General features: G+C 46.1%; 1 protein-coding gene across 1 annotated transcript in view; it reads right to left on the bottom strand.

The window, feature by feature from the left end:
• Positions 1–26,321, bottom strand: part of MAPKAP1 (MAPK associated protein 1) — a 182,975-nt gene that overhangs the window by 76,273 nt on the left and 80,381 nt on the right. Inside the window, exon 6 of the mRNA XM_088471118.1 lies at positions 14,902–15,078. Coding sequence (XP_088327244.1) covers positions 14,902–15,078 — 177 coding nt within the window. The remainder of the gene's footprint in view (positions 1–14,901; positions 15,079–26,321) is intronic.

Genomic DNA, 26,321 nt, shown 5'->3' with positions numbered 1-26,321 from the left:
CTGACAACATGTAGTGTGGTCCGATGAGTCATGGTTCCAGTTGTTTCGATGATAGGGTTAGGGTGTGGTGCATATCCCATGAGGCCATGGAGCCCAGTTAACATCAAGGCACTGTGCAAGGCTGGAGGTGGTTCTGGTGTGGGGGGTGTTCACACGGCATAGGTAGGGTCCGCTTGAACACGTCATTGTGGAATATGGAATATTCCAGCAGGATAATGCGGACCAAAGTTGTCCAGAACTGGTTACAGTAGCATTCTGGAGAGTTTCAATGAATGGTGTGGCCACGTTTGCCCGACATGAACTCAATCAAGCATTTATGGGACGTGGTGGAGAGGTCCATTCGCTGCCCAAGATCATGCACCTACAAATATCAGGGAGCAGTGAAAAGCTATCCAGATGGCATGGGTCAACATCTCTCTAGAGGTCTTCTGTTCACTTATGGAATAGATGCCACCAAGTTGCTTTACTACGCCGGGCTAGAGGGTGTCCTACAAGATACTAGGCATCTATCCCATGACAGCACTTTAGTGTATAACATATATATTATATCTACTATATAAAAGTGAAAATTTGTCCTTCTGTCTTTGTATACAAATCCACAGTTTACAAACCAAGATTGTGAAATTTTACATACGAGCGTATTAAAACACGGCGGTGGCAACTAAAAATGTTTTAAATCGAATGTAATTACAGTTAATTTTTAATTAATTGAAAACCACAATTTTTGCATAGCATTCGCCCTCTACAGGTCAGGTCCGGAATTACAGAAGGATTTAGCTCCACAATTTTTGCTACTTCCATTGAAGACCTTATGACTGTTGATGGGGAAGTTTGTCACACTTTTCATGAGGCATGCCTAAGGAGAGGTTTGTTGGAGGACGATGTGTAAACAAACATTCTTAAAATCCCGGGCAACGCCGGGCACTCCAGCTAGTGCATATTATTATATATATATATATATATATATATATATATATATATATATATATATATATATAGTTATAGTGCAGGCTCGGATAGGTTCGAGTTTGCACGCAGAGTTCGGATTTTTCCCTCCAAAAAACAGGCCTCAGAAAGAGGCAAAACATCATCTTGCATGGACAAAAGTCCAGGAATGATGATGTTTGTCCATGCAAGATGACATTTTGCCTCTTTCCGAGTCCCGTTTTTTTGAGGGAAAAATCCGAACTTGGCGTGCAAACTCGAACCTATCCGAGCCTGCACATCCCATATATATATATATATATATATATATATATATATATACATACACACATATACATACACATACACACATATACATACACATACACACATATATATATATATATATATATATATATATACACATACACACACACACACTACGTTTTCAGCTACTGTGTCAGTCTAGAAACTGTGCAGTGAGAGGCTAACAGTTCTCACTGGCTGCCTGACAGATTCATCTTCTTCTCCCTGCAGGGCTGCCTAGGCACAGAAGTAGGTTTGCTAAGCCCAGTCAGTGCCTGGACTCAGCGCATCTCCACCCACTCCTTATGGCAGTGGTTTTCAAATCACGGCGCCACTAGAGTATCAGCATTTTTTCCACGGCACCTGTGGGCCAATAGTTTCTTGTAAATTGTGCTTATTTGTCACCCTTAGGTTCAGTTATGTGGTATTTTTGACTGGCAGTCATTACCACTGGCTTTGCCTATCACACTGACTAAAAAATATTTTATTTGGTACTGGACCACCAACCTGAGGTAGCCCAGGTGCCACGGCACCCAGTTTGTGAACCAGAGCCTTATGGTACAGTGACCAGAAGGGTGGAGGGGGGGGCGGGGGATGAGAGAGAGAGACAGGTAGAGAGGGGGCAGAGTGGAGACTGATCACAGAGAGAGGGTGAGGGGAGACCGATGGGAGTGGGATAAACAGGAGGAGAAAGACGGGTGGGCAGAGAGGAGTGTGATACCGAGGGCAGAAATATAAATGTGATCGAGACTGAGGGTTACAGATATAAGAGAGATGGAGGGCAGAGATCAGAGAGAGACACACATGGGGAGAAGGGGGGACACACAGAAGATACACATAGGAGGGAGGGTAGAAAGGAGGGATATAGATATGAGAGAGATGGGAGGAGGGGGGAGCAGAGAATGCAAGAGGAGGGCAGACCGAAGAAAATAAAAAACCCTGCAACGCCAAGCACAATAGCTAGTCCAAAATACTAGTATGTGTATTTGTTCATATACATTGCAGCCATCATATAATTTTTTATATAAATTTATAAATGTTGTATTGATAGTCAGAGGGTATGTAACAGTTATAGGCAACCTGATACACTTTGGCAGTCGCATTGGGCAGCTCTCTAACCTTTAAAAGGGGACGCATATTACCCTTACTCAGTAGAAAGTTAAATGAATACATTTAATCAATGAAAGAGACACCTATGTGTAATAATATATCAGCAGGACTTTCAAACAAGCATTACAAGCTGTAACAAACACAAAAAAGACAACACAGTAAGGAGGCACTGGGGGCTGCAAGTAAAGGCTGGGAGGGCGGCATGTGGCCCCAGGGCTGCCTGTTGTCCATCACTGGTCTAAAACATAAAGGCATAATCCATGGTAACTTTGATCCACACATCTGCCTCACCAATGTAATGTTTATAATCAGACCTCCTGGAAAACCACTCTAAACCGCTACCTTATCTAAGCCACGCCATGCCGGTATAGCGCTGGATTGCATCAGAATGGTTTCCTGCAGTACACATAAAATGTGCTGTCCCGCACAGCCATACATTGGTGGCTTCTTCAAACAATATTAGGAATGTTATAATTGAATAAGGGATTTAATTTATTTTATTTAGAATTATTTTTACTTCGGTCTCCACCTATTTTTACTAGGTTACTGGCACTTTAATCTCAGTTGTACAAAATATATGGTTACAGCTGTTACTCATACTGGTGACTCTGAATTTGAAATGTAATTACCTGAATATACAATATATACTTTGGTCCAGGAACTGTATGAGTTATACTAGAATGGTAATAAATAATATACTATACTGTAAATACTATCTGGCTGGATATAGCCCGGTAATCAGAGTGTAATACCGACAGTCGGGTTTGCTTCCTGTCAAAATACAGACAACAGCATCCCGATGGTTGGTATCCCGACAGGGGGCGGGTAAGTATACTAACCTTCCCCTCTACTCCCCCTAACTCTCCCTTCTTGTAGCCTAACCCTAACCATCCCCACCCCGCACCATAACCCTCCCCAGTTAGTGCCTCCTCCCCTCCCCCACCGGCTCACAGCGAAGACGCCTTGGACTTGTCTCATTCAGGATGGCGTCCTTCTCGATTTCGGCGTCGGGATTAAGATAGATGTTGGTATTTCAACGCCTATCTTTAGTCCAGTGTCGGGGTTCCCCCCTCTGGACTTAGATCCGCGGCATCCTGGCCGCCAGTCTGCTAACTACATCCCATAGCCCGCTACATAAACTCTTTTATTGTATATGACACTTTTATAACAGTAGTCAGGACTGCGAGGGCATAGTTATAATATATAGCGTTCCCGCTAGGCTGTTTTAGCGGGGCGCGGCGCTCTGCCCTCCTTCTGGAGGGCAAAAAGCACCCTGCCCTCCAGGAGGAGGGCAAAAAGTGCCCTGCCCTCACAGCCTGCGGGAGCCGTTCTCACCCGCGGTACGCAGTGTCCCGCAGGTGGAGAAACATGCGGTGACCCGGTCACCGCCGGAGAATAGACTCCGGGCGCATGCGCCCGGCATCTAGTCTCCCTGGCTGCAGGGCTTGAGGGCTGCCCGGCGTGTCCGTAAGTGCCGGGCACGCCCCCAAGAGTGACGAAAAGGGGACGCGTCTTATAGACACGCCCCCTTTTCCGATGACCACGCCCCCTCTCTAGCTCCGGCGCCCTGCATCCCGCCGGAGCTAGAGGGAACACTAAAGGTGCATACACACTAGACGATATGCTCCCTGAGCGATATCGTGTAGTGTGTCCCCGGCAGGCTGTGCTCAATGTCGTTCATGACATTGAGCACAGCCGCTGAACGATATCATTAACGATATCGTTCAGCGCCGGTCTCTCTCCCCCATTCCGAGATCGTCAGGTTGGCCTGCATGTTGGCCTGCATGTCAGCCCGATGAACGATGATGACGAACGACCCGCGGGAACGCGCGTCGTCGTCATCGTTCATCTTTTTGGGCTTAAAAATGGACGATAAAGTGGACGACTGAACGATAACGATATCGTTATCGTTCAGTCGTCCACTTTATCGCCCAGTGTGTACGCACCTTTAGTTATAACATTGCCCTTTTCATGTAAATACTTGGACAGCACTGGCCTAAATGGGTATCGTCAAGTTCCTTTACACAATTGCTAAAATGCATAACAGCAACAATCAATAATGTCAATATTATGGTGGTGGGGTACCTTGATCTCATATTTTGATATTTGTACAAATGTTGCTGGAATAACAGAATCTCGACAACGTTACACAGTTCTGTTCTCATGGGAAGTGATTACATAACAAAACAAGTAAAACCATTGTCACATATAAAGAGCATTACAAATAATAAAAAATAAAATGTGTGAAAACAAGTCATACAGAATAATACAGGACCTGCTGTCTTGTGAACCTGTTTTTGAACAGTACAACGTTTAGTGAATTTGGGCCTAATTTCTCAATATGTATTTGTCCCTTCTGGGTTAAAAGCACCAGTGCCAGGCCATTGATGATAAATGATGTAGGATAGAGATAAAGGATGGTCTACTGTGTTTGTTCATTAGATTGTGCTTTTGTTACTGAATGCACAGAAGGGCTGCAGGACCCTTGCAATTTGTATCCTCCTGTTCTACCTGTGGACGCCTCATCCAACCTGCCATGTACAAAGCTTGCGGTGATAAGTGAAACCTCCTCCCGTCTTTAATGATAGCGATCATTCTCAGCTAACGGGTCTCTTTATCTTCCTTTATGGCCGTGGCCTGTTTCATTGGGGCAGGGAGGGAGAGGATGGAAAGAGGGGGGGGGGGGGGGATTCTGGGGGAGGAGATGATGTGTTGCTGTTTCTCTGACATGCCTCGTAGGCCCAATTCAGATTTTATAAATGAAATGGAGATACATTGTGTAGGCAGGCACTCTACCATACAACACCATATTGCCCAATTGGCATCAAGGGTTAATAAAATGGTGGCAGTTTGCATATTTTTCAGAAAGAAAAAAAAGAATGTACGCTTTATACCGTGTACAGATGTGTCCACATACATCTATCCTCAGTGCCCTACAAGTCGCATTACACACAACGCGTGAGCGCCGTGTGACTCGCTAGCACTGAGCAACTTTTCCCCTTGCATTTCATCGGCAAAGTGATGTGAATAGGACGCACAAGCAGCTTATACGGATTCAAATGATATGCGGCATGCCTACATTCTGTGTTCAACTGCGGGTGTATCTGCATGCAAAATGCTACGTTACAGAGTCACTGCCGCTAACACTAACGTAGCATTTCGCATGCAGAAGGGCAGCACAGACGGTGTAATGGTTAGCGTTACTGCCTCATAGCACTGAGGTTATGGGTTCGATTCCCACCATGGCCCTACCTGTACAGAGTTAGTATATTCTCCCTGTGCTGGCGTGGGTTTCCTACGGGTGCTCCGGTTTCCTCCCACACTCCAAAAATATACTGGTAGGTTAATTGGCTCCCAACAAAAATTATCCCTAGTGTGTATGTGTGTGCGCATGTGGTAGGGAATATAGATTGTAAGCTCCACTGGGGCAGGGACTGATGTGAATGACCAACTATTCTCTGTAAAGCGCTGCGGAATATGTGCGCGCTATATAAATAACTGGTAATAAATAGATACAGCTGCACACAGTATATGACATATCATATTAATCAGCAGTAGCCGCTTGCGCATCGCTTTGCGAATAAGACACATTTTAAGGGAAAAAGTCATCCGAAAAGATGCTCAGCGTTACAGTTTCGTTCCACGGGATGGCGCGAGTGAAAGGTCTGTTTAACGCGCAAGGAGGCTACATGTATGTGGACACATTGGTAACAATAATGACAGCAAAGTTAAGCTATAACATCTTTAGCCATAAAGGAAGGTGGAGGCATTCTGTGTTCAGGCTGATCTGCAAATACAGCTAATAGGACCAGTTTGAATTAAAGTTTTCCCAATTAACCCTTTCACGGAGAGCTGTAGCGCCATGAAAAAAGTACTGCACAATAGGCCTGGATCATTCTGGGAGTGTATGGAAATTGCCAGCCTTGGTTATGCCTGTTCGCTCGGCTGGAGCACAAATGAGACACAGATGTATTTCAGCTCTTGGCATAAAATAGACAGCTAATGGCTTTATTCCGTGCCCTGCCTTCCCAGTTGGGCACAGGTACTCAGGGTGTGCACTGACTGCCCCCCCTCCCACTGCCTATTCTCTAACAGTTATTGATTGCCCTTGCGGATAGCCGCTGCTGATTCCTGGCATTCCGCTTCCAGCCGAGGACTGCTGGGTATTCAGAGGAAGAGGGTCCAAGCGCTCTGTTTGCGTTGGCAGCGGCTGGTGTGGGCAACAGAACTGCAAACACTAGCGGCTCTGGTAGGTCTGAGAAAGGAAAACAGACATGTAGTTGGAAGCTCAGGAGAACTCCGCCAAACCAACCATTTAAACAGTAAGTGGAGCACAGGCCTTTGCGCGAGCGGCTGCACTAACAGCGAGTCTTCAGGCACGTCCTTTATGATTGCTCATTTATTCAGAAGCAATCTTACGTCATTACGGAAAATCAAAAAGAAAGCAAAATTTCTGTAGCATACAAAGCATACTAAAAGTTGTTGTCTAACAACAGATTGCCGAAGAATTACACATGTTATTTTGGGAATTTATCTTCTGAATTATCAAAAGCTTTACAGAGTCACAGTGATTACAATGCAGGGGCATACTACAAAAGAGTATTTCAGAAAAGCGGACGTTATAATTTTACTAGTAATATACAAAAAATACAGGTAAACTGTGTATAAACGGTTTTACCAAATAAGGGATTAACGGAGCACCATTTGAAAGGCAATATGACTACTTCGGTAAGCAGCTGGGCATGTTAATACATGGTAACGAACAAATGATGTATTAAGGTGCATACATACGTAACGATTTTTTGAACGATTTGTTGTGAACGACGTCATTATCGTTCAAAAAATCGTTCAGTTTCTGAGTTATAACGATGAACGATAATTGTTCACGCGTGCTCCCGTTTGTAGTGATCGTTCATCGTCCATTTCAGACAGTCCAACATGACGATTTTCATTAAGGGAAGGAACATTTTTCGTACATCGCTGTAAAAATCGTTCATTACACTTCAAATAATTGTTCACTTTTCAAGGGAAAATCTCACAGATAATCTTACAGAAAATCGTTGGTTACAAAATCGTTACGTGTGTATGCACCTTAAGACTCGCCAGGCTGTAATCTGTATTTGTAATGTATTTTATGTGAAAAAAAGAGTGTTCTGCTGTCCCATATTACAGGTCCTACAAATGCTGCATACAATCAATTGCATTTTTCAGGCTACTCTAGTTTAGAGAATGACAGCATTTCCATGTGACAACATAGGCCATTCAAGCTGGTTAGTTTTCAGGTATCACATCTAAGGACCATCACGCTGTTGGCTATTACTAATGGCATGCTACAAAAAAAGCAAAAACATTATATATTGCATGTTACATAAGGCACACAATCATCAATACTGTGTTAATCAATATATGTGCTCAAACATGGCCTTAAAGAAGATTTCAGCCATTTCCTTTGGGCCCCAACGATAAGTTGGATGGTCAGGTGTATGTAGCTCCCAAACTGCGCACGCAGACAAAACGTGCATATACTCTGCATCATGGTGATCCTGCCTCCTAAGCATGCATGGCTTTCTACTAGTAATCATCATCAGTATGCTCTTGCATTTACCTATACCTATGATCACCGCTGCGGAGCACGCGGTTGCATCAAACTCGGCCCAAGTGACAACGCCATCCGACAACCCAGTTATGCCTCTTCAGTGGTAAGTGTAGAGGCCACTGAAATGCGCGCGCTCTGCGTCGCCCATACCGGTCAGCGCTCAATCTGTGCACATGCACAGTGTGAAAACACGCTAGATACGCTGTGCAAACAGAAGTACGTTTTACTCTGCATCAGCCTCCGTTATGCGAATGAAATTTGTATTACAGTTGCTACAATTTGATTTTGGGAAGTCACAGCTGTGACCAGAGCAGAATTCCCCTCTCAGACTCAATGGCTCGTCACTCTGCATGGCGACTGGTAGCTGTACTATCACTAGTTAGCGGATATAGTGCTGCCTATTGCCTGGGGCTAATTTAATTGATCAAATTGAGCTAGAGAGATGCAGCTATCGTGTAAGTCTCTTGTGGACACACTGGGAACCGCACACTGATCCCAAATTAAGGGAAGAACATTAAACTTGACAAATTATTTTAGTAACCTTGATTTTATGACGCTACCCTATACGTAATAGCATAAGAAACAAACTTTTTTTCCCCCCTTGTCCCTTTAAATCTGTAGTTTACGAGCAGGTAAAAAACATTGACAGTCGTCAGAGTTTGGATACAAGTGATTAAATCACGCCACTAACCACGTTATACACAGGGTGATAATTTAGGTGTAGGTCATGCTTGATTCCTATGGAGACCACAAATATATTTGCAGTTCGCTATACAGCAGCTGATAACGCCTTCGGATACAGCAATATATTGAAGATGGGAAGATCATTCAGCACAAGTGGCAGTTTCCAAGCAATAAACTAGCTCTGTATTGCATGTACCACATCTCAGGACTCCATACCGCTCTGTCACAACACTCTTCCTACTTATGTGCAAAATGGGGCTTGATTCAGGTATGTACACAATAGAGATGTTATCGCAGCTGAGCGATTATCGCCCGACTGCGTATGTGCCAAGGTACCTTAACGATGCCGCTCGCAGTGTGGAGTTCTTCGCAAAGTGATTGACACTTAAGGACCTTTTGGGGGTGGATATCTGGAGTGGTGGCAAAGAAAGCAGGCGTGTCGCGCCCGTTTTCGAGCCATGTCGCAGCCTACAAGTGCGATCCCGTACGCAGATAAAATTGGTTGAGACGACGGAAATCAGGCGGCCATTCTGCGTGACCGTAGTGCTTCTCAGATGGCAGATTATCGAATGACCTGCTGCGGTGGCTGCATGGGTGTACGCAGTTGCTTGGATTGGAGATGACCCCGGCCGGGCGTCTCAATACATATGCCGGCGCCTGCGGCATTTGCATATATTCACACAGCCGCTGCGATTGCTTTAGCGTACATAGCTGAGTCGGGCCCATAATTCATTATGCAGTCCATGTTTGTTCTATACATAGAGAGTTGGGCATATAGGCGATTTGGTATAATACTTGCCCATATTTTTGCCATCTGCTTACATAATGACCAAATCATTATATGATATTTCAATAACTAATTCCAGAATGCTTTTATTTTTTTGTAGCATTTCACACTATAATAATCTCAGGAGCCGCCATCTATTTCATATGGGTGGGCTTACATCTATCTGCTGATCAAAACTTTCCTGTCACGGCTAAATTGGCAAAGTTAACTTTAAAGACTGGTAACTGAGGGAGGTCCATTTCAGATAAACATACCTGTTAACGTTTAAAGGCACAGATTATTGTAATTATCCCTACTGCGAACAGGCATTAAACGCTGGAAAAACACAAGCCGCTAATAATGGTTTCAAATGTCTGCTCAGATGACCGCACATTACTCTGTACAAAGCTCCACGCTCGCAAAACAAGAGGACACTGCAACCAGCTGACAACTTGCTGCACTTATTTATATTCAATACAATATAGGCAAAAACATATACAGATGTGTCCTCACTCGACATTGCTGCAGTCGCGTCAAACAGCCCCTCTGGGCACGCCTGGTCTAGCGGTGGGTCTGTTTGCAACTTTTTATGCCGAAAAATGAGTCTAAGGGCCATATTCAATTTCAGACGAAAAGTCCGTTATCGGCGAAAATGATGACGTCATTTTTGCCTGTTTCACTTATACCCATATTCAATTTCAAAGACTTTTCGCAGGTGCGCAAAGTCTGTTAAAAAAACGAGATAAGTTTTCAGCATGTAATACATGGCGAAAAAAAGTGCAGTTTTTGGGTTTTGGAGTGCAGACTTAAAAAAAAAAAAAAAATAGCTTGCACCCCCTGGGAGTGTCTCCTAAAAGTATTCTGTTTTCAAAAATTAAAAAAAAAAAAAAGTCCTCAGGACACCCCAAAAATGTACTTTCATTTTGGGGTCAAAAAAAAAAATATTGGGGTACAAAGTTTTAAACTAGCGAATTTGATTCAGCGGGGGTTCCCATGTATGCGGCAGGTGTTTTCTAGAATGCGGCTGGTAGTGGCAGGTGCATTTTTGAAAATTACTTTAGGGACTTAAAAATATGCTTGCACCCATTTTCATGTACCCCAAATTTGATGGGCATAGTTATTTAAAAAATAAATAAATGCTATTCTTCACCCCTTCCTCACAGGAGCATTTATGCACCTGCTGTAGCTATTTAAAAACCCCAATTACCTTCAGCAGGGAAATCGGGGGTACCCATAGTGATCCCCCATGTCAGACCATCTTTAGGGAGGTGCCAGGATGATTTCCCGAAAATTGACAGGACTTTTCCATACTTACCTTTTCGCCGGATCAAAATTGAACACGGGGATAAGTGGGCACGCGCCCGATACTTTATCCCCACAGAAACCTCCAATGATTGCCTCTAATTGAATATGGCCCTAAGTCACAATGCAGATTAATTTGATATGTGACAATTGTATATCCGTGTGCCGGCGAGTCTCTCAATCAGCATGCCAAGTGCTACGGTGCAGCAGTTACAGCTTTTTTCTATGACAAGTTCCGTTTACAATCTCAGTTGCACACAGAGGGCCTGATTCTGAGCCGGACGCTCTGACCAGAGCGCTCGCTCTGAATCAGGGCCCTCCTACCTAAACTTGGAGCGGCCTCTTGGACGCTCGCATAGCTGTGGGTTACCACCCACAGCTTATGCAAGCGTCCATGATGATGGTCGCGATGATCAAGACCATCGCGACCATCGCGCTTGCGACGAGACCCTGTGGTAGGGTCTCGCTGCCGCAAGCCCTGGAGTGATTTTGGCTCTATCCCATGGGAACGCCTCAGTCTGGCAGCCACGCCCCCAGCACGCCCACCAAAGGGGGCGTGCTGTCACTCACCATCAACAGCAACGCCCCCTTTGGTGCGAGACCCCGAGCGACGGCTACCCCGTCGCTCGCCGGGTCTCGCGCATGCGCACGACGGAGCTCCCTCCGTCGTGCGCATGCACATTTGGGTACCATCGACCCGCTTGCGAGCGTCCTGCACTCGCGAGCGGGTCTGAATGAGACCCAGATATACAAGTGTCGCATATCAAATTAATCGGCAAAGCCTGCTGGTGCATCCCAGTTGAGTCGTGTTGCGACTTAAGGTGCCCACACACATACCGATGTACTCACGATCAGCCGATGTGTACGATTTATGTACGATTTCCCTTGAAACTCTCCCTGGCAGCTCTGCACACAATTTGGTGTCCAATCTTCAAACGATCTCTCCTGCATGCAGACTTTTCATTGTGCATTGTATCCTAGATTGGCAGATCAGGCGACGCGATGTGCAACCAGCGGGGACGCGCATCGCATTGTGATCATGAGTGGGGACTCACGATTTCGGCATATTTTACACGATCTGTCGTTCCAATGCGTCGGAATCGGCCAAAATATCGCTATGTGTGTGGGCACCTTTAGATTCATTTTCGGCAAAAAAGGCACCCGCCGCTAGCAGAGTTGCATGGGACCTGGCGGCTCACTCAGGCCACGCATTTACGCTGCATGGCGTATTGAGGCTAGATGAGTAAGGACACATCTGTAGCTGTAACATAAAGCCAATAGAGATTATGTCCTAATATTTAATATAAAAAGTTACCAGAGAGCCACTTTTCCTAAAAGCATCCATTGTATGGTGTTGTGTGCATAACAAATAAAAGATGACCAAACTAAAAACAAAATGATTACTATCTGCTTATAGCTAAAGCTATGTAGATTTGTATTTGATTTGATATAGATGAACTACCCACTGATGCCACTTCCATAATACAGCGAAGATGTAGCATTTCCAATGACCTTCTATTCTGACCAATCCCGTGGATCTGAAATGCCTCTTCACAACATTTACAGCCAATGCTTCCGCTCATAACTAGCTTCATCTACAGTTCTTACAGAATCAACGCCGCCAGTCTCAATCCTGACGCTGAAAGTCCAACATGGGACTTAAGATAGGCATCGAAATACAGACGCCTATCTTAATCCCGACGCAGGAACACAGAAGAACGCCAGCCCGAACGAGGTAGGTCCGGGGCACCCTTAGTGTTCACTACGGGGGGGGGAAGGGGGGAGATTTAGGTAGCATAGCGTGGTTAACAGGTTTTTTTGGGGGGGGAGGGGGCAGTTAGGGTTAGGCACCCCTAGGGGGGAGGGTTAGGCTACAAAGAGGGAGAGGGTTAGGGGGAGAAGGGGGGTGGGTAAGTAAACTTGCCCGACCCCTGTCAGGATACCAATCATCGTGATGCCGCTGTCTGTATTTTGACAGGAGGTATCCCGACAGCCTGCATTAGATACCCATTCCGAGCAGCCTTATGGTTGCTCAGACAGTCCGTCTGAACATGGCCACCGGTGATAGTGCAACTGCAAAGACGCAGTCACTGGCTGCGACGTGCACACTCCTAGCTGGCTACCCGTTACTACCCAGGAACGCCCACTGAAATGGACTTCCTGCGTCCAAATTAGTTCGGCATCCCCTCGGCGCTAACCTTCGGGACATACGCGACACGTGCAGATAGAGATTGTCGGTCGTTTGCAACCAAAAATCGACTATGTGTCCACAACTGAGTAGGGCCCGAAGTTTGTCCAAACTGGAACATTGTCCTTTATGGTTAGCGGGGAAGATGTACTTCCAAAGCTCCTGTACCTATCCTCTACAATAAGGGTGTCAGATGTTCCATCCATACAGAGAGAGATACAGTTGTTAATTTAGAACTACTGACCATGTATGATGAATAAATTAATACTGATGGTCCCCAATGTAGCTAGGTACTATACATTCCATAGCCTGCCACAGAATACCCACTCATTTCCAATGCACCCAGGCATCTACTTATGGAGACCACCAACATGACTGTATAAAATGATAAATTCAATGAAATATTCGTTCTCTCTATGGGAAGATTTGCAATAGCAGCATCCAAAGCTCAAATTCTATATACTGAGCATCTTTTTCTGCCCTTCCTACAGACTACATATTTTGCTTTTATAAAGTCACATAATGCTGATTTTTTTTTTTAACCAGTATTCAATTTTTAAACAGTGTCATTTGCTCAATGATCTGCCATCAACACTGTTCCGTAATTGTGAGGTAACTTCCCAAGAATCCCAGGGAAACTATATGGGAAAAGTTTGCAGAATGGTTATAGTATGTGCCAACCATCATGGAAAATGTATATATAAAATATTATACTCCACTCCATAAACTACTCAACATCCCGTCACTTCTGGAGTAGCTGGGGAGAGTGTGTTTCTTTTAGCAATGTATTGTAATGGATTCTAATAAGAAGTTATTCTAGGTTTCAAACACACATTTTTTATTATAATATTCAACGTAACCCATTTATTTGTGTCATGGCCAAACCCATAGTAGTGCTATATACTAATGGACAGATATTTAGCAAGATGCTTCATCTCTTCCCACTGTACAAAACTAACTTATAGGAGCAATTAAATCACAACTCATCTTTTGAGTCGAATAAACTTATTTGGCTTGATGTTGGACATATAGCCTACATCAGTGGTTCCCAAACAGGGTGCATTCGCTTGAGGTGCTACTGGGCACTTGCAGGGATGCCACGGCTTGCTGGTTAAATGTATGGTCAATGTGATTGGCAACAACCAGCCCTGGTTTTGCCTGTCATAAAACACTGTGGACCTCATTCGGAGTCGGTCGAAGTGGCCGCACGGTCGTACGGGAAAAGGGGCTGGATATGCAAATGATTCCCTCACAAGTTGCGTCCCTAAGTTCGGATCGGTAGCTGGCCGACCAAAGGGAGGAAGCGGCCGGAAGACAAAAAAATACGCCCCCTTATCGCACGCATTGACGTCATCTCCGGGTATATAAGGATTAATCGAGACCATCGGAACTGGTCGTAGAGCTTAAGGTTGACCATACCCTCTCTTAAGCTCTACGATCATGTCAGTGTAAAAACCTCCCATATCACATGTGCCATGACGCTACTTTGTTAATTATGCACTCCCATAAAACGCCGTTCGCATAATTAGGCACGCCTGCGTTCGGATTTCCACTCCCCCGTTTTCAAGCACCTTCCCCTGTTACCACCCACAAACGCCTCAATCTGTCACTCAAACTACCGACCTGGCTGTGTTCAAGGAGAGAGAAATTTCTGATCATAGCGGCTAGTTTGCGCACGCGCATTGCGAACTTTACGCATGCGCAGTATAGCGAACATCGGTGGCGTACGACCGTGCGGCCGCTTCGACCGACTCTGAATGATGTCCTGTATGTGGACAAACAAAGCACAAGCCTGTCCACCACCACAGAACTGGAACAGCACACTTAACTTCGAGTAATTTAATAATCTTTGCTGAATTTCTCAATGGAAAACTTTTGGCCTAGGGGTGCGGTGATTCAATTGCTGACACTCTAGGGCGCCATGATTGAACAAAGTTTCGGGAACACTGCCGTACGATATCTTAACTCTCTGTGTATTTTTTTACTTCATACAACCTGGGTATAATCAACTTAAAGCGTACTTACATCCTTACAAACAGAGACTGCTTAGCTGCCAGGTTAGGGGAGGAATATTTCTCCACAAGAGCCAGGGTGCTGAATCCAAACTTGTGTATAGGCTCGTTGGAATCCAGCGGGGGGAAATCTGTGTCGACCTCTCCGTCATCCTCTGCAATATGCAGGCAGAACGAGTCCACGTTGTCACTGCAAGTGAACAGAATGATGCAAGGAAGAGTCGGTCAGTAATGCAGCACACTTAAAATGGAGGGCGATGAGTTTTGGATAGTTCTGTACATTGGATGCTTAATGAGGCTGCAAACACGGAGATCCAGCTGCTGTATCTGAATTGTATCTGGTTTGGACACGCATACAGGGCCCCACTACAGAATACATGAAGCAGCAGTGGTCGCTAGTTGACCGTCTTTTGGCCTGAACGGAGTGAAACAGTGACAGGCTACAAAAGTTATCACCCATATAGAGTTATCGATTCGAACTCCCCACGCAGCGCCATTTTGGACTAGTTACAGTAGATCTAAACTGGACAAAATTGCTGACAAAAACCAACACATGCAGCGACCTTTAGACATTTACAATTGGAAATCTCTGAACATATCTGTGAGATCTACAGTACGTATATAGCTATGTGGAGAAGAGGCCTATGAAGGGCAAATGCTTATCTTCACATGAGAAAGCGTCGCTTAGGAGCTTCTGTTACCAACAAACAATGGATGCAGCCATTTTGTGGGCTTAAATCATATTCATAAATATTAATGATGATGATGTAGCCTATTAATTCGCAATGCACCAGAATTTCATGAATATAAGTTAGGTCGGGTAATACCTCAGGTGACGTCATGTTTTTCTAGCAAATTTATAGGTTGCATACTGGTTCAGATGAGAAAATGGATGCCTCAACTTCTGCATAGTTGTATAAACAATATAAACATCACTTATAAGGTCCATGCCTCAAAAAATGTGAGTCTTACATTTGTATGGGGTTTTTTTTAGAACAATTTAATTATATATGTTTACTTCATCTCCCCGTCCATAGCGAACTAATTTTAAATACAGAATTATATAAAGAAAGTACAATAAAATGTCACAAAATATAAAAAGTCTAAAACTCTGTAAAACGCTCATAATATTTTATTTACAGTTCAAGTTAACAATTTAACTACTCTTCAGAGAAAATTGACAGGTATTAATCGTAAATTGCTGCACCCTGACTTTAGTTCTGACTAAGCACTTGTAATTTATTCCCGCTCTTTTGGCAGTGAGAGGTTAAACCCCACAGAAACCAATCTGATTTTCAGAAGCCCAGCATTGACCTCAGCATCCATTCCCTGCTGGAATTGCAGGACATGGTGCCAGCTGCTGGAAAGAAAATGTAACGCCTGGTCAAACATAAGGCTGGGTCACCAAGTGCCTCAGGCGCCAGCCACAAGTGGCCATAAAAGCGGTTACAGACTCTCTTCGCGTGCGCGCGTGAGACAATAGGGACAGGATTGTAATGTGGATAAAAATCTGCTGCGCTGGAGAGACAGAGCCATAACTCAGGGCTGCAGAGTGTCGGGGGAAACATCCGCTGCTAAACATTCCATGGAAATGCTTCATCCAAATAAAAGGAGAGAGGTTCAAAAGGTTTCATTAAAATGATATATGCTGTGCTCAGCGTCTCAATCATACATGCTACAGAAACAATGTGCTCAGTAGTCTCTGCAGAGAGCTAGCCTCAAAAACACACTGGCTGGCAGTCTTACAGAACACGGTGGCTTGTGCACAGGGAACTTCTGCCTTAATTAACAAGACATATATTCATGGCACTGCCACCCGGCACAGGTAGTTGCTGGGAAAGATATGTGAAAATTCAGAGTGCTCAGGGGTTAGTTACATTTTACTGATTCAACAATTGATGTTAGATAAGTTTTAAGGTGCATACACACGGGACGAACGTCAACGATATCGTTCGGGTGTGCTGGATGATCGATATCGATCATCCAACACAGCAATGATTGCAGAACGACCCGCGACCCTATAGTAGCCTGGTCGGTATCGGCGAGGTTGGCCTGCATGCACGGGCGATGGACGATATCATTATCGTCCATACGTGCCTGTGCATCGCAGGTCGTTGGGCATCATAAAATGCACAATATGTATGATAACTATATGATCGATATCGTTCTCGTTCATATCGTCCATTTTAATCGTACACTGTGTACGCACCATAAGTTCTGAAAAGTTCCTGAAATGTTTGACCGGTCTTCCAGTGGGAGAACAGTATGACTGGTGGTTTCTACAAAAGGTCTGCTACCCACATCATGCAAGGAAGTATCTGTACAGTATGTAAGATCAGCCGTAAGAAAATTGCTGCACACAAACTACAGGTTGAGTCTCCCATATCCAAATATTCCGAAATACGGCATATTCCAAAATACGGAATATTTTTAGCTGAGATAGTGAACCCTTTGCTTTCTGATGGTTCAATGTACACAAACTTTGTTTAAAGCACAAAATTATTAAAATATTAGCTAAAATAACCTTCAGGCTCTGTGTAAGGTGTATATGAAACAAATTACTTTCATATATGTACACACTTTTTTTTCTGCAAAAAATGATTGAAAATATTGTATAAAATGACCTTCAGGCTGTGTGTATAAGGTGTATATAATGCATAAATGCATTCTGTGTTTAGATTTGGGTCCCATTCTCAAGATCTCATTATGGTATGCAAATATTCCAAAATACGGAATATTCCGATATCCAAAATACCCCTGGTCCCAAGCATTTTGGATATGGGAGACTCAACCTGTATAAACACACCCTGCAAACTACAATCTTCTCTCATTAGGGAGTGAGATGATTGGATATTGGTCATGAAACGCCGTCTCCCGACAGTTCCAGCCTCACACTTCGCACATGACTAAGAACTGAATTGCCACCTGAGGGTTACTGTATTGTAGAAAGGACAAAACTATTTTTCATTACACTCATCACCAGATATACATCTACAACACCATTCTCCCCATCCACCAGACCCAGTTCTCTTGGCTCGCTATACCTCGTTCACTCTCTCACTCGGTAAACTTTTTGCTGTTTCAGTAGAATGGGATCCATCTCTTGCAGGTGCTGTAATAATCCTCACCACTAGCTGTTTTCATAATAAGCCCTATGCCCTACACATGTGCCACAAGAGGCCGGTCTAACCTCACCTCTGCTACTGTTTATAAATTACCATAATGGGGGACTGCTAGAATTCATTTTAGACCTTAGCCAAGTGTGTAATGGGTGTATATGACCTACAGGGATTTCAGATAAATGGTGTCTCCTTTTCCGTGCAGAAAGAGATTGCCTGTAGCAATATCAATCAGAGCATTGTACTTGTGGCTTTGAGATGAACACTCCATTTTGAGACACAATGTATTTCTGTATGTGGAAGAGAATAAGTGTAGTTGTAGGTCTCTGTATGTAAGAGACTCTAAAGGTGGCCATACACGGCACGATATAGGTGGTATATCGTGCCGTGTATGGGCACAATATCGTACTTGATATCGTGCTGCGCGCTCCCGCGGGGTCGTACATCGCATCCCCAGATCTTCCTGCAGAACCATCTGACCTGGGATGCGATATACAATCCCATTCAAAGGGTGGAGCCGGCATATCGTGCAGTCTGCAGGGACCGCACGAATGCCGGCAGTGACAGCACGATCCGTCTGCTGATGGATCGGCAGTCGCACTACACGGTGCATCGCACCGTGTATGGCCAGCATAACCCTTTATTTTCCTTTGTGTTTAAAAGATTAGTACTAATATTTTTTTTATGTTTATGAAAAAAATAAAAAAATATAACACTTTGCTTGCAGGTGCTGCTTGCTGTGTCCACGACAGCTGCAAAAGGTAACAAGCTTTTTATTATTTTAACTCCATCTCCAGCGAATACAACAAAAACCATTTGTATTTGTTTTTGCAGTGATGTAAGTATAAAAAACTCCAACAATAGGCTGTTATCTAATTCCTATGATGGTGCTAGTTAGTCTGAGACTAGATAGTGTGCAGAGCTTACCATTTAGGGATCATTCCCGCATATATATCAGGAAAGGGTAAAACAGCACACAAACAATACAGGCGTCTCAGTGTTCTGTTTTCAATGTATTTTCATGCACTGAGCTTTAACGATTACAGCCTATTGTACCGGGAGCAGGCAGTAACACATGAGGAATAGGTCTCGTCGTATTGTAAAGCCTATAATGTATTCATATATTAGAATGCATAGATGGCCACAAGCCCATACAAACGCAATCCCTCCGATTTCCATTGCACATTTTCAGTTGTCAGGGGGATGTAGTCATAATGTCGACATTTACAATTTGGACAGTCATAATGTTGACATTACTGAAATGTCGACATTGAACATGTTGACATTCTGCAGGTGCCAACATGTTCTCAATGGCAACATGTGAAACATCAATATTATGCATGGGCCGGCAGAGGAGAGTGAGGTTTAGGCTATAGAAGGGGAGGGGTTAGGCACTAGGGGAAGGTTAGGGTTAGTTCTACTTACCGCCGGTAGTGATGCAGGGTCCACCTGAAGTCATCCTGACATCACCGCTGGACCCGGAGGACTTACCAGGTAAGTCACCACTATAGAAGTTTTGTCGACAAGATGAATGTCTATGAGGTCAATGTCGACATTATCATGTCAATACCCTATTTAGCCGCAAATTAACCTGCGTGGAGATAGGTGTGAACACTCCCTCATGGAATGTGTTAAGACATCATTTGAGTGTGAACAGGTCTAGAAAGAACCAAAAATGGGATGTAGTCGGCATCCCAGCGCACACAATGCCTGCGGTCACAATCACAGCGCCGGAATCCCGACAGACGTCAGACTCCCGGCTCCAGAATCCCAGCGGCTGCGATCCAGACAGTGAGTATTAGGGTTAGGCACTAGGGCCAGGGTTAGGCACTAAGGAGTAGGGTTAGGCTTAGGCACTGGGGGGGAGGGTTAGATTACTTACCTACATGCCTCAGGATTTTCACCGTCGGGATTACACTCTACGGATTCTCACTGCTGGCATTATCAGCGCCCGGATCTCGTATCCAACCCCAAAAACAGGGCAGACAAAAAGGTAGCAACCCCCAAAGCTGTAACAAAATGCACAGAGCAATAACCTAAAACTAGGCTTGGTATAGACACTGCATGTTTGAGGCTACAGCCCCATTAAACTAACATTATATATTTTCCTTAACTTTGTAGCCCAAATCCTAAACAAAATCCTAGTAACACATTTGGTCATCCGCAGTTCTAATATTCACTGCACATACAGTAACCCGGGACCTCTATTCACAGCAGCATACAGACTCCCCCTTTTAGAATCTGGAGTTTTAATTGCATGATTGATGTGGAAATTAATTAATCTCAAAGTGCATGCTAATTGTTTAATTGCTCGCTTGATCTATATGGATCATTTTCGGGAATTAAAAGTAGCTGATTTACTCTGGCTATTGATTGAATGTGGCACTGAGTTATTTTGCTTGCTACCTGATTTGAAATTCCCTCAATTAATTCCCCAAACCTTTTGCTTCAGAGGCGGCTGGGTGAGTTTGCCCCTTCTGGCTGATCTATACTAACTTGTCATGCTTAAGAGATATTTATTATTAGATCCGGCAAGTAATAATGACACATTAATATTAGCGGGGGCTGTACATTTCTACAGAATGGATTGCCAACATGGAATTAAAACCGATATATTTGTCAGTATCAATTTTCTCAAATTCTATGGTGACCTAGGTGGACTAATTAACAGGCATTCCCTCCTCACAGTCAGCTCTACAGCAGTCATTGTCAAAGGAAAAATGTTCTGCCATGGAACTGCTTACACTTTAGGTTTCAATATCCGCACATTAACCACTTTCACTAGTTTCTATTTATTTATTTTTTGTGAAACGACAGGACCACCTCTTACTATTCAGCAAAACACAGGGATACCCTTCCAGTGGCTCACTTGGTTAGGGAACTTCTCACCCCAGGTATCTCCTGCAATTCAGATTGGATAAATCGGAATGTAAAAGCTACTGGTTGTTGATGCAGATTATTAGACAAGCGTGGTAGCACTCTGCTCTCATGTGCTTCTTCTCTTACGCATATGGAACCTCATTCAGAGTTTCTCGCAAGCGGCCGCTCGCTCGCATCCAGCGTATGCAAATTTTTCAAAGTGACACCATGGGAAGCGATCGCTCGCCAAAGCATAAGCACACCCAACTTTGGCTGTGCGAGCGATCGCTCTGTGTATGCTAACACCCATTAGCCTATGTTGAGACGCCCACTTGCACACGTCATCTCCAGGAAGTGTATTAAAACATTGGTACATCGAGCACCACCAGCGCTTGTGGTTGTCTTACCCTGCCACAAGCACTGCAAGGATTTCAGTGTAAAAAACAGGCATGTGATGTGTACTATGACGCTGCCTGTTAATTATGCACGCCTTAAAAACGGCTTTCAAACACTCAGGCACGCCTGCGTTCACACCGCCACTCCCACGTTATTAGCCTCCTGCCCCTGTTACCACCCACAAACTGCCTCTCCTGTCACTCATTTCACTGGGCTGTCTTTGCTGGGCGAGCGACCGGGCTGCGATCGCACAGAGTAGTATGCGCACGCGCAGAATGAAGCATGCGCGTTCGCAAACCATCGGGCCGCTTGCGAGAGACTCTGAATGAGGTCCACTATCATCTACTCCTAACTCCCCATAAGGCACCTAACACTTGGTTGCTTACACCCTGCTGCTTGTTGAGTGTCATGACCGCTGCAAGTCACTGTTTTCTAGTTCGCTCACTTGTTCATGTACTTTGTAAGTCGCTGCAGAACCCTTTCGGTGCCATATAAATAAAGGATAATAGTGATGATGATAATAACTAGAGATATGGTAAGAACTTACCTTTGTTATCTCTGTTTCTAAGAAGTCCATAGGATCCACAGGGTTGACCTTGGGGTATAGCTGGATCTGGATCCACGGGCAAAAGCTTTTGCTGCTCCCAGGATGCTCTTGGGTCCATCCTCCTCTATACCCCGCCCCCGAGCCACAGGCACCTCAGTTGGTAAGCAGCCCAGGCTGGAAGAGGAGACTAAACAGAGAGAAGGAAGACTGGAACACACAAGAAAACCATACTCACAGAAATGGGAGACGGAAAACCGGTGACCAGCAACACAGCCCATTTGAAGCCAGGTGTGTCAGGGCGGGCGCCCTGTGGACCCTATGGACTTCGTAGAAACAGATAAGAGATATGGTAAAAACTTACCTTTTGTTATTTTCTACTTCAGGGTCCATAGGGGGTCCACAGGGTTGACCTTGGGGATGTCTCAAAGCAGTTCAACTAAGGGCGGGGACGCTCCTGTGCAGAAAGGAGAATCCGGCGCCCAAAGGATGCATCCTGAGAGGCAAAGGTGTCAAACGCATAAAACCTCAAAAACGTCTGAATGGAAGACCAAGTGGCTGCCTTGCACAGCTGAACCGCAGAGGCACCACGTCTAGCAGCCCAAGAAGGACCCACAGACCGAGTGGAATGAGCCTTAACAGAGGCTGGAACAGGTAAACCTTCCTGTACATAAGCCTCACGAATAACAGAACAAAGCCAACGGGCAACAGTTTGTTTGTTGGCAGGCCAACCCCTCTTATGAAAACCAAAGAGGACAAACAAAGAATCGGACCTTCTTACAGAAGCAGTCCGATCCACATAAACTCCGAGAGCTCGGACAACGTCCAACGAAGCCTCACCAGCTGTAAGATCAGGTGACTGAAAAGCAGGCACCACAAGTTCCTGATTGATGTGGAACTTAGAGACTACTTTAGGCAAAAACTCAGGACGAGTGTGATGCACCACTCTGTCCTGGTGAAAAATTAAGAAGGGGGACTACAGGAAAGCGCCCCCAACTCAGATACCCTCCTGGCTGAAGCAATTGCCAGGAGAAAAACAATCTTAAGTGTTAACCACTTGAGGTCAATCGACTCAAGAGGCTCAAAAGGAGGTCCCTGCAGGACCCGAAGAACCACCGCCAAGTGCCACGGAGCCACTGGAGGCACAAAGGGAGGCTGGATTCGAAGAACACCTTGGAAAAAGGTGTGAACATCAGGCAGTGTAGCGATCCTACGTTGGAACCACACAGACAGAGCCGACACATGAACCTTCAGAGAGGCCAGACGTAAGCCTACGTCAAGACCTGACTGAAGAAATGCCAAAATCCTAGAAACCCTGAACACCTGAGGATCAAAGTTTCTGGACTCACACCACTGAAAGTAAGTGTGCTACACCCTGTGGTAAATCCGAGCTGAGGCAGGTTTACGCGCCCTCAGCATGGTACTGATGACAGAGCTTGAAAACCCCCGGGACCTTAAGACGGCTGTCTCAAGAGCCACGCCGTCAAAGACAGTCGACCCAGATCCGGGTAAAGGCAGGGCCACTGAGACAGCAGGTCCCGACGCTGAGGTAGAAGGTACGGAACGTAGATGGACAAGCTCTTGAGATCGGAGTACCAAGGACGTCTGGGCGATGCTGGAGCCACCAGCAGAAACGTGCCTCTGTCCTGTTTGATTTCTCTTAGCACCCGAGGCAGCAGGGAGATCGGAGGAAACAGGTACGCTAGGTGAAATGTCCATTTCACCAACAGCGCGTCCACCAGACTTGCGCCTGCGTCCCTTGTCCTTGAGCCGTAAACGGGCAACTTGTAGTTGTGACGGGAAGCCATCATGTCCAACTCCGGCAGTCCCCATTTGTCCACGAGAAGCTGAAACACCTCCAGGTGAAGCGACCATTCCCCTGGGTGCACGTCGTGACGGCTGAGGAAGACCGCCTCCCAGTTGAGGACTCCCGGGATGAAGACTGCCGAGATTGCAGGAAGGTGGCTCTCCGCCCAAGCCAGGATGGGAGACACCTCGAACATCGCCGCTCGACTGCGAGTTCCTCCCTGGTGATTGATGTACGCCACCGTGGTGGCATTGTCGGATTGCACCTGTACCGCCCTTCCGTGAAGAGCGGTGCCTGACGACAGCAGAGCCCTGTACACGGCCCGCAGCTCCAGAACATTTATGGGAAGAACTGCTTCCTCCGCAGACCAACGGCCCTGAAGAGACAACGAGCCGGTCACTGCCCCCCAACCCCGGAGACTGGCATCTGTCGTGAGCAGAACCCAGTCTGGGATCCAAAAGGGGCGACCCTCGATGAGATGAGCTGGCTGAAGCCACCAAGCTAGAGACAGGCGCACTTCCAGGGACAAGACCAGCGTCTGGGATCGGATCCGGTGAGGTAACCTGTTCCATTCAGACAGAATCTGCCCCTGCAGGGGCCTGGAATGGAACTGGGCAAATTCCACCATGTCGAATGCCGACACCATGGACCCCAGGAGTCTCATTGCCGAGTGGACCGACACCCTGCAACTGCTCAGGCAACTGTGTATCCTCAGTTGTAGGGAGGACACCTTTTCTGGAGTCAGGAAAATCCTTTGTTGACGAGAATCCAGAAGGGCTCCCAAATAGACCATCCGTTGTGATGGGATCAGAGATGACTTGTTCCAATATATCTACCACCCGTGCGCCTGAAGACAAGCAATGGTCAGGTGGAGATGTCGAAGAAGTACCTCCGGGGAGCTCGCCAGCAGAAGAAGATCGTCCAGATACGGCAGTAGCCGTATACCCTGGCCCCGAAGGTGGGCGGCCATAATTGCCATCACCTTGGTGAACACCCTCGGAGCCGTGGAAAGGCCAAAAGGCAACGCCCGAAACTGGTAGTGATGTTGCAGGATAGCAAACCTCAGATAATGCTGGTGTGCAGGTGCTATGGGCACGTGGAGATAGGCGTCCTGGATATCCAGGGAGACCATGTAATCCCCGGGTTCCATCGCCAAAATGATGGAACGTAACGTTTCCATCCTGAACTTGGGAACTCTGGGGTATTTGTTCAAATACTTCAAATTCAGGATAGGGCGATGAGAACCATTGGGCTTCTGTACCAGAAATAGAATAGAATAGTACCCCGTCCCGCGTTGAGACTGCGGAACGGGAACAATGACCCCTGCTTGTAGCAAGGATTGAATAGCCACCTGAATCTGGGAAGCTTTGGTCTTGTCCAGAGAAGGACTCGTGCAAAAAAACTGGTGGGGCGGCCTGACCCGAAAACACAGGGTGTACCCCTGAGAGACTACTTCTCGAACCCAGGCATCCGTGGTGGTATTGTGCCAACACTGGACGAATTGGAGTAGGCCTCCCACTCCGAGGTCCCCCAGAGGGAGGCCCGTCCCATCAGGCAGCAGGTTTATCCTCTTGCTTGGAAGAAGGGCGCCGAGCACTCCGGGCTTGCTTCTTGGGTTTAGAGGCGGTCTTAGCCGCTGACTGCCTCGGGAAGGACTGACCTTTTGCCTTACCCTGAATCCGAAAGGAACGAAAGGCCGAGCTCCGGACCTTGGCAGGCGCTGTGTACACTGTCCTTGATCGGGGGAAGAGGTACACAGGGGGACCGGTCCGCGTGCTCCCTGAGAGATCTGCGCTGCCACAGAGAAAATGGCCCCCAGAGACCTCAGAGGAGGAGTGGTCGAGTAACTGCAGCTCAGCGACGCCAGACTACGTTCTGAAAGGCGCGCTGAGCTGAGGGGAGGAGCCGCTAAACAGGGAAGGCTTCCTCCCCTGGCTAGCTATTAACCCCCGGGTTGCCGGCATCCCGCTTGCCGCTAAATAACCCTGGTGGTCTAGTGGACTGACGGGGTATTCCTCCGATGGAGGGGAGCCCGCCGCCACCGGTCTGTCCCCTAGAACCGCGGGCATTTATAGTAAGACCCGCGAGCCGCCGCTAATCGGCGACTCGCGGCTTACCTTCTCCCCGGCGACTCCGGCAGCAGTCCAGGGAGGTCCCCAGAGTCCGGCTAGTACGGACTCTGGCCTCCCGCCGCGATCCCCAGTGCGGTACTGGCGTCGCGACGCCAGCGGGGAGTAAGAGCGGCAGTGTGGGCATCTGTGCAGACAGCCCTTCGCTGCCACACTGAAGAGCCCCTGTTAAAAATAAGACCTAACAGGCTCTTTTTTTTTTTTAAATGAAAAAGCTTTGGGGGCTGCTCCTGCAGCCCCCCTGCGCAGGGTGACCCGACTCCGGCCGGGCACCAACTCAAACTGAGGTGCCTGTGGCTCGGGGTATAGAGGAGGATGGACCCAAGAGCATCCTGGGAGCAGCTAAAGCTTTAACTGCGTGGTGTCCCTGGATCCAGATCCAGCTATACCACAAGGTCAACCCTGTGGACCCCCTATGGACCCTGAAGTAGAAAACCACAATTATTATTATTATTATTATTATTATTAATAATGAGCAAGTTCCAAAAAAGCAACTCCAAAGTACTCAAATTAAAGAAGCAGTATTAGATGTCCCCTGCGATGGCTTAGTAGAGTATCTATATAGGTGCACAGAAAAGG

This window comes from Taudactylus pleione, unplaced genomic scaffold (genome assembly GCF_031769625.1).
Source record: "Taudactylus pleione unplaced genomic scaffold, aTauple2 ptg000110l, whole genome shotgun sequence".
In the NCBI taxonomy this organism is placed as follows: Eukaryota; Metazoa; Chordata; class Amphibia; order Anura; family Myobatrachidae; genus Taudactylus; species Taudactylus pleione.
This window is presented reverse-complemented; position numbering and strand designations above follow the sequence as displayed.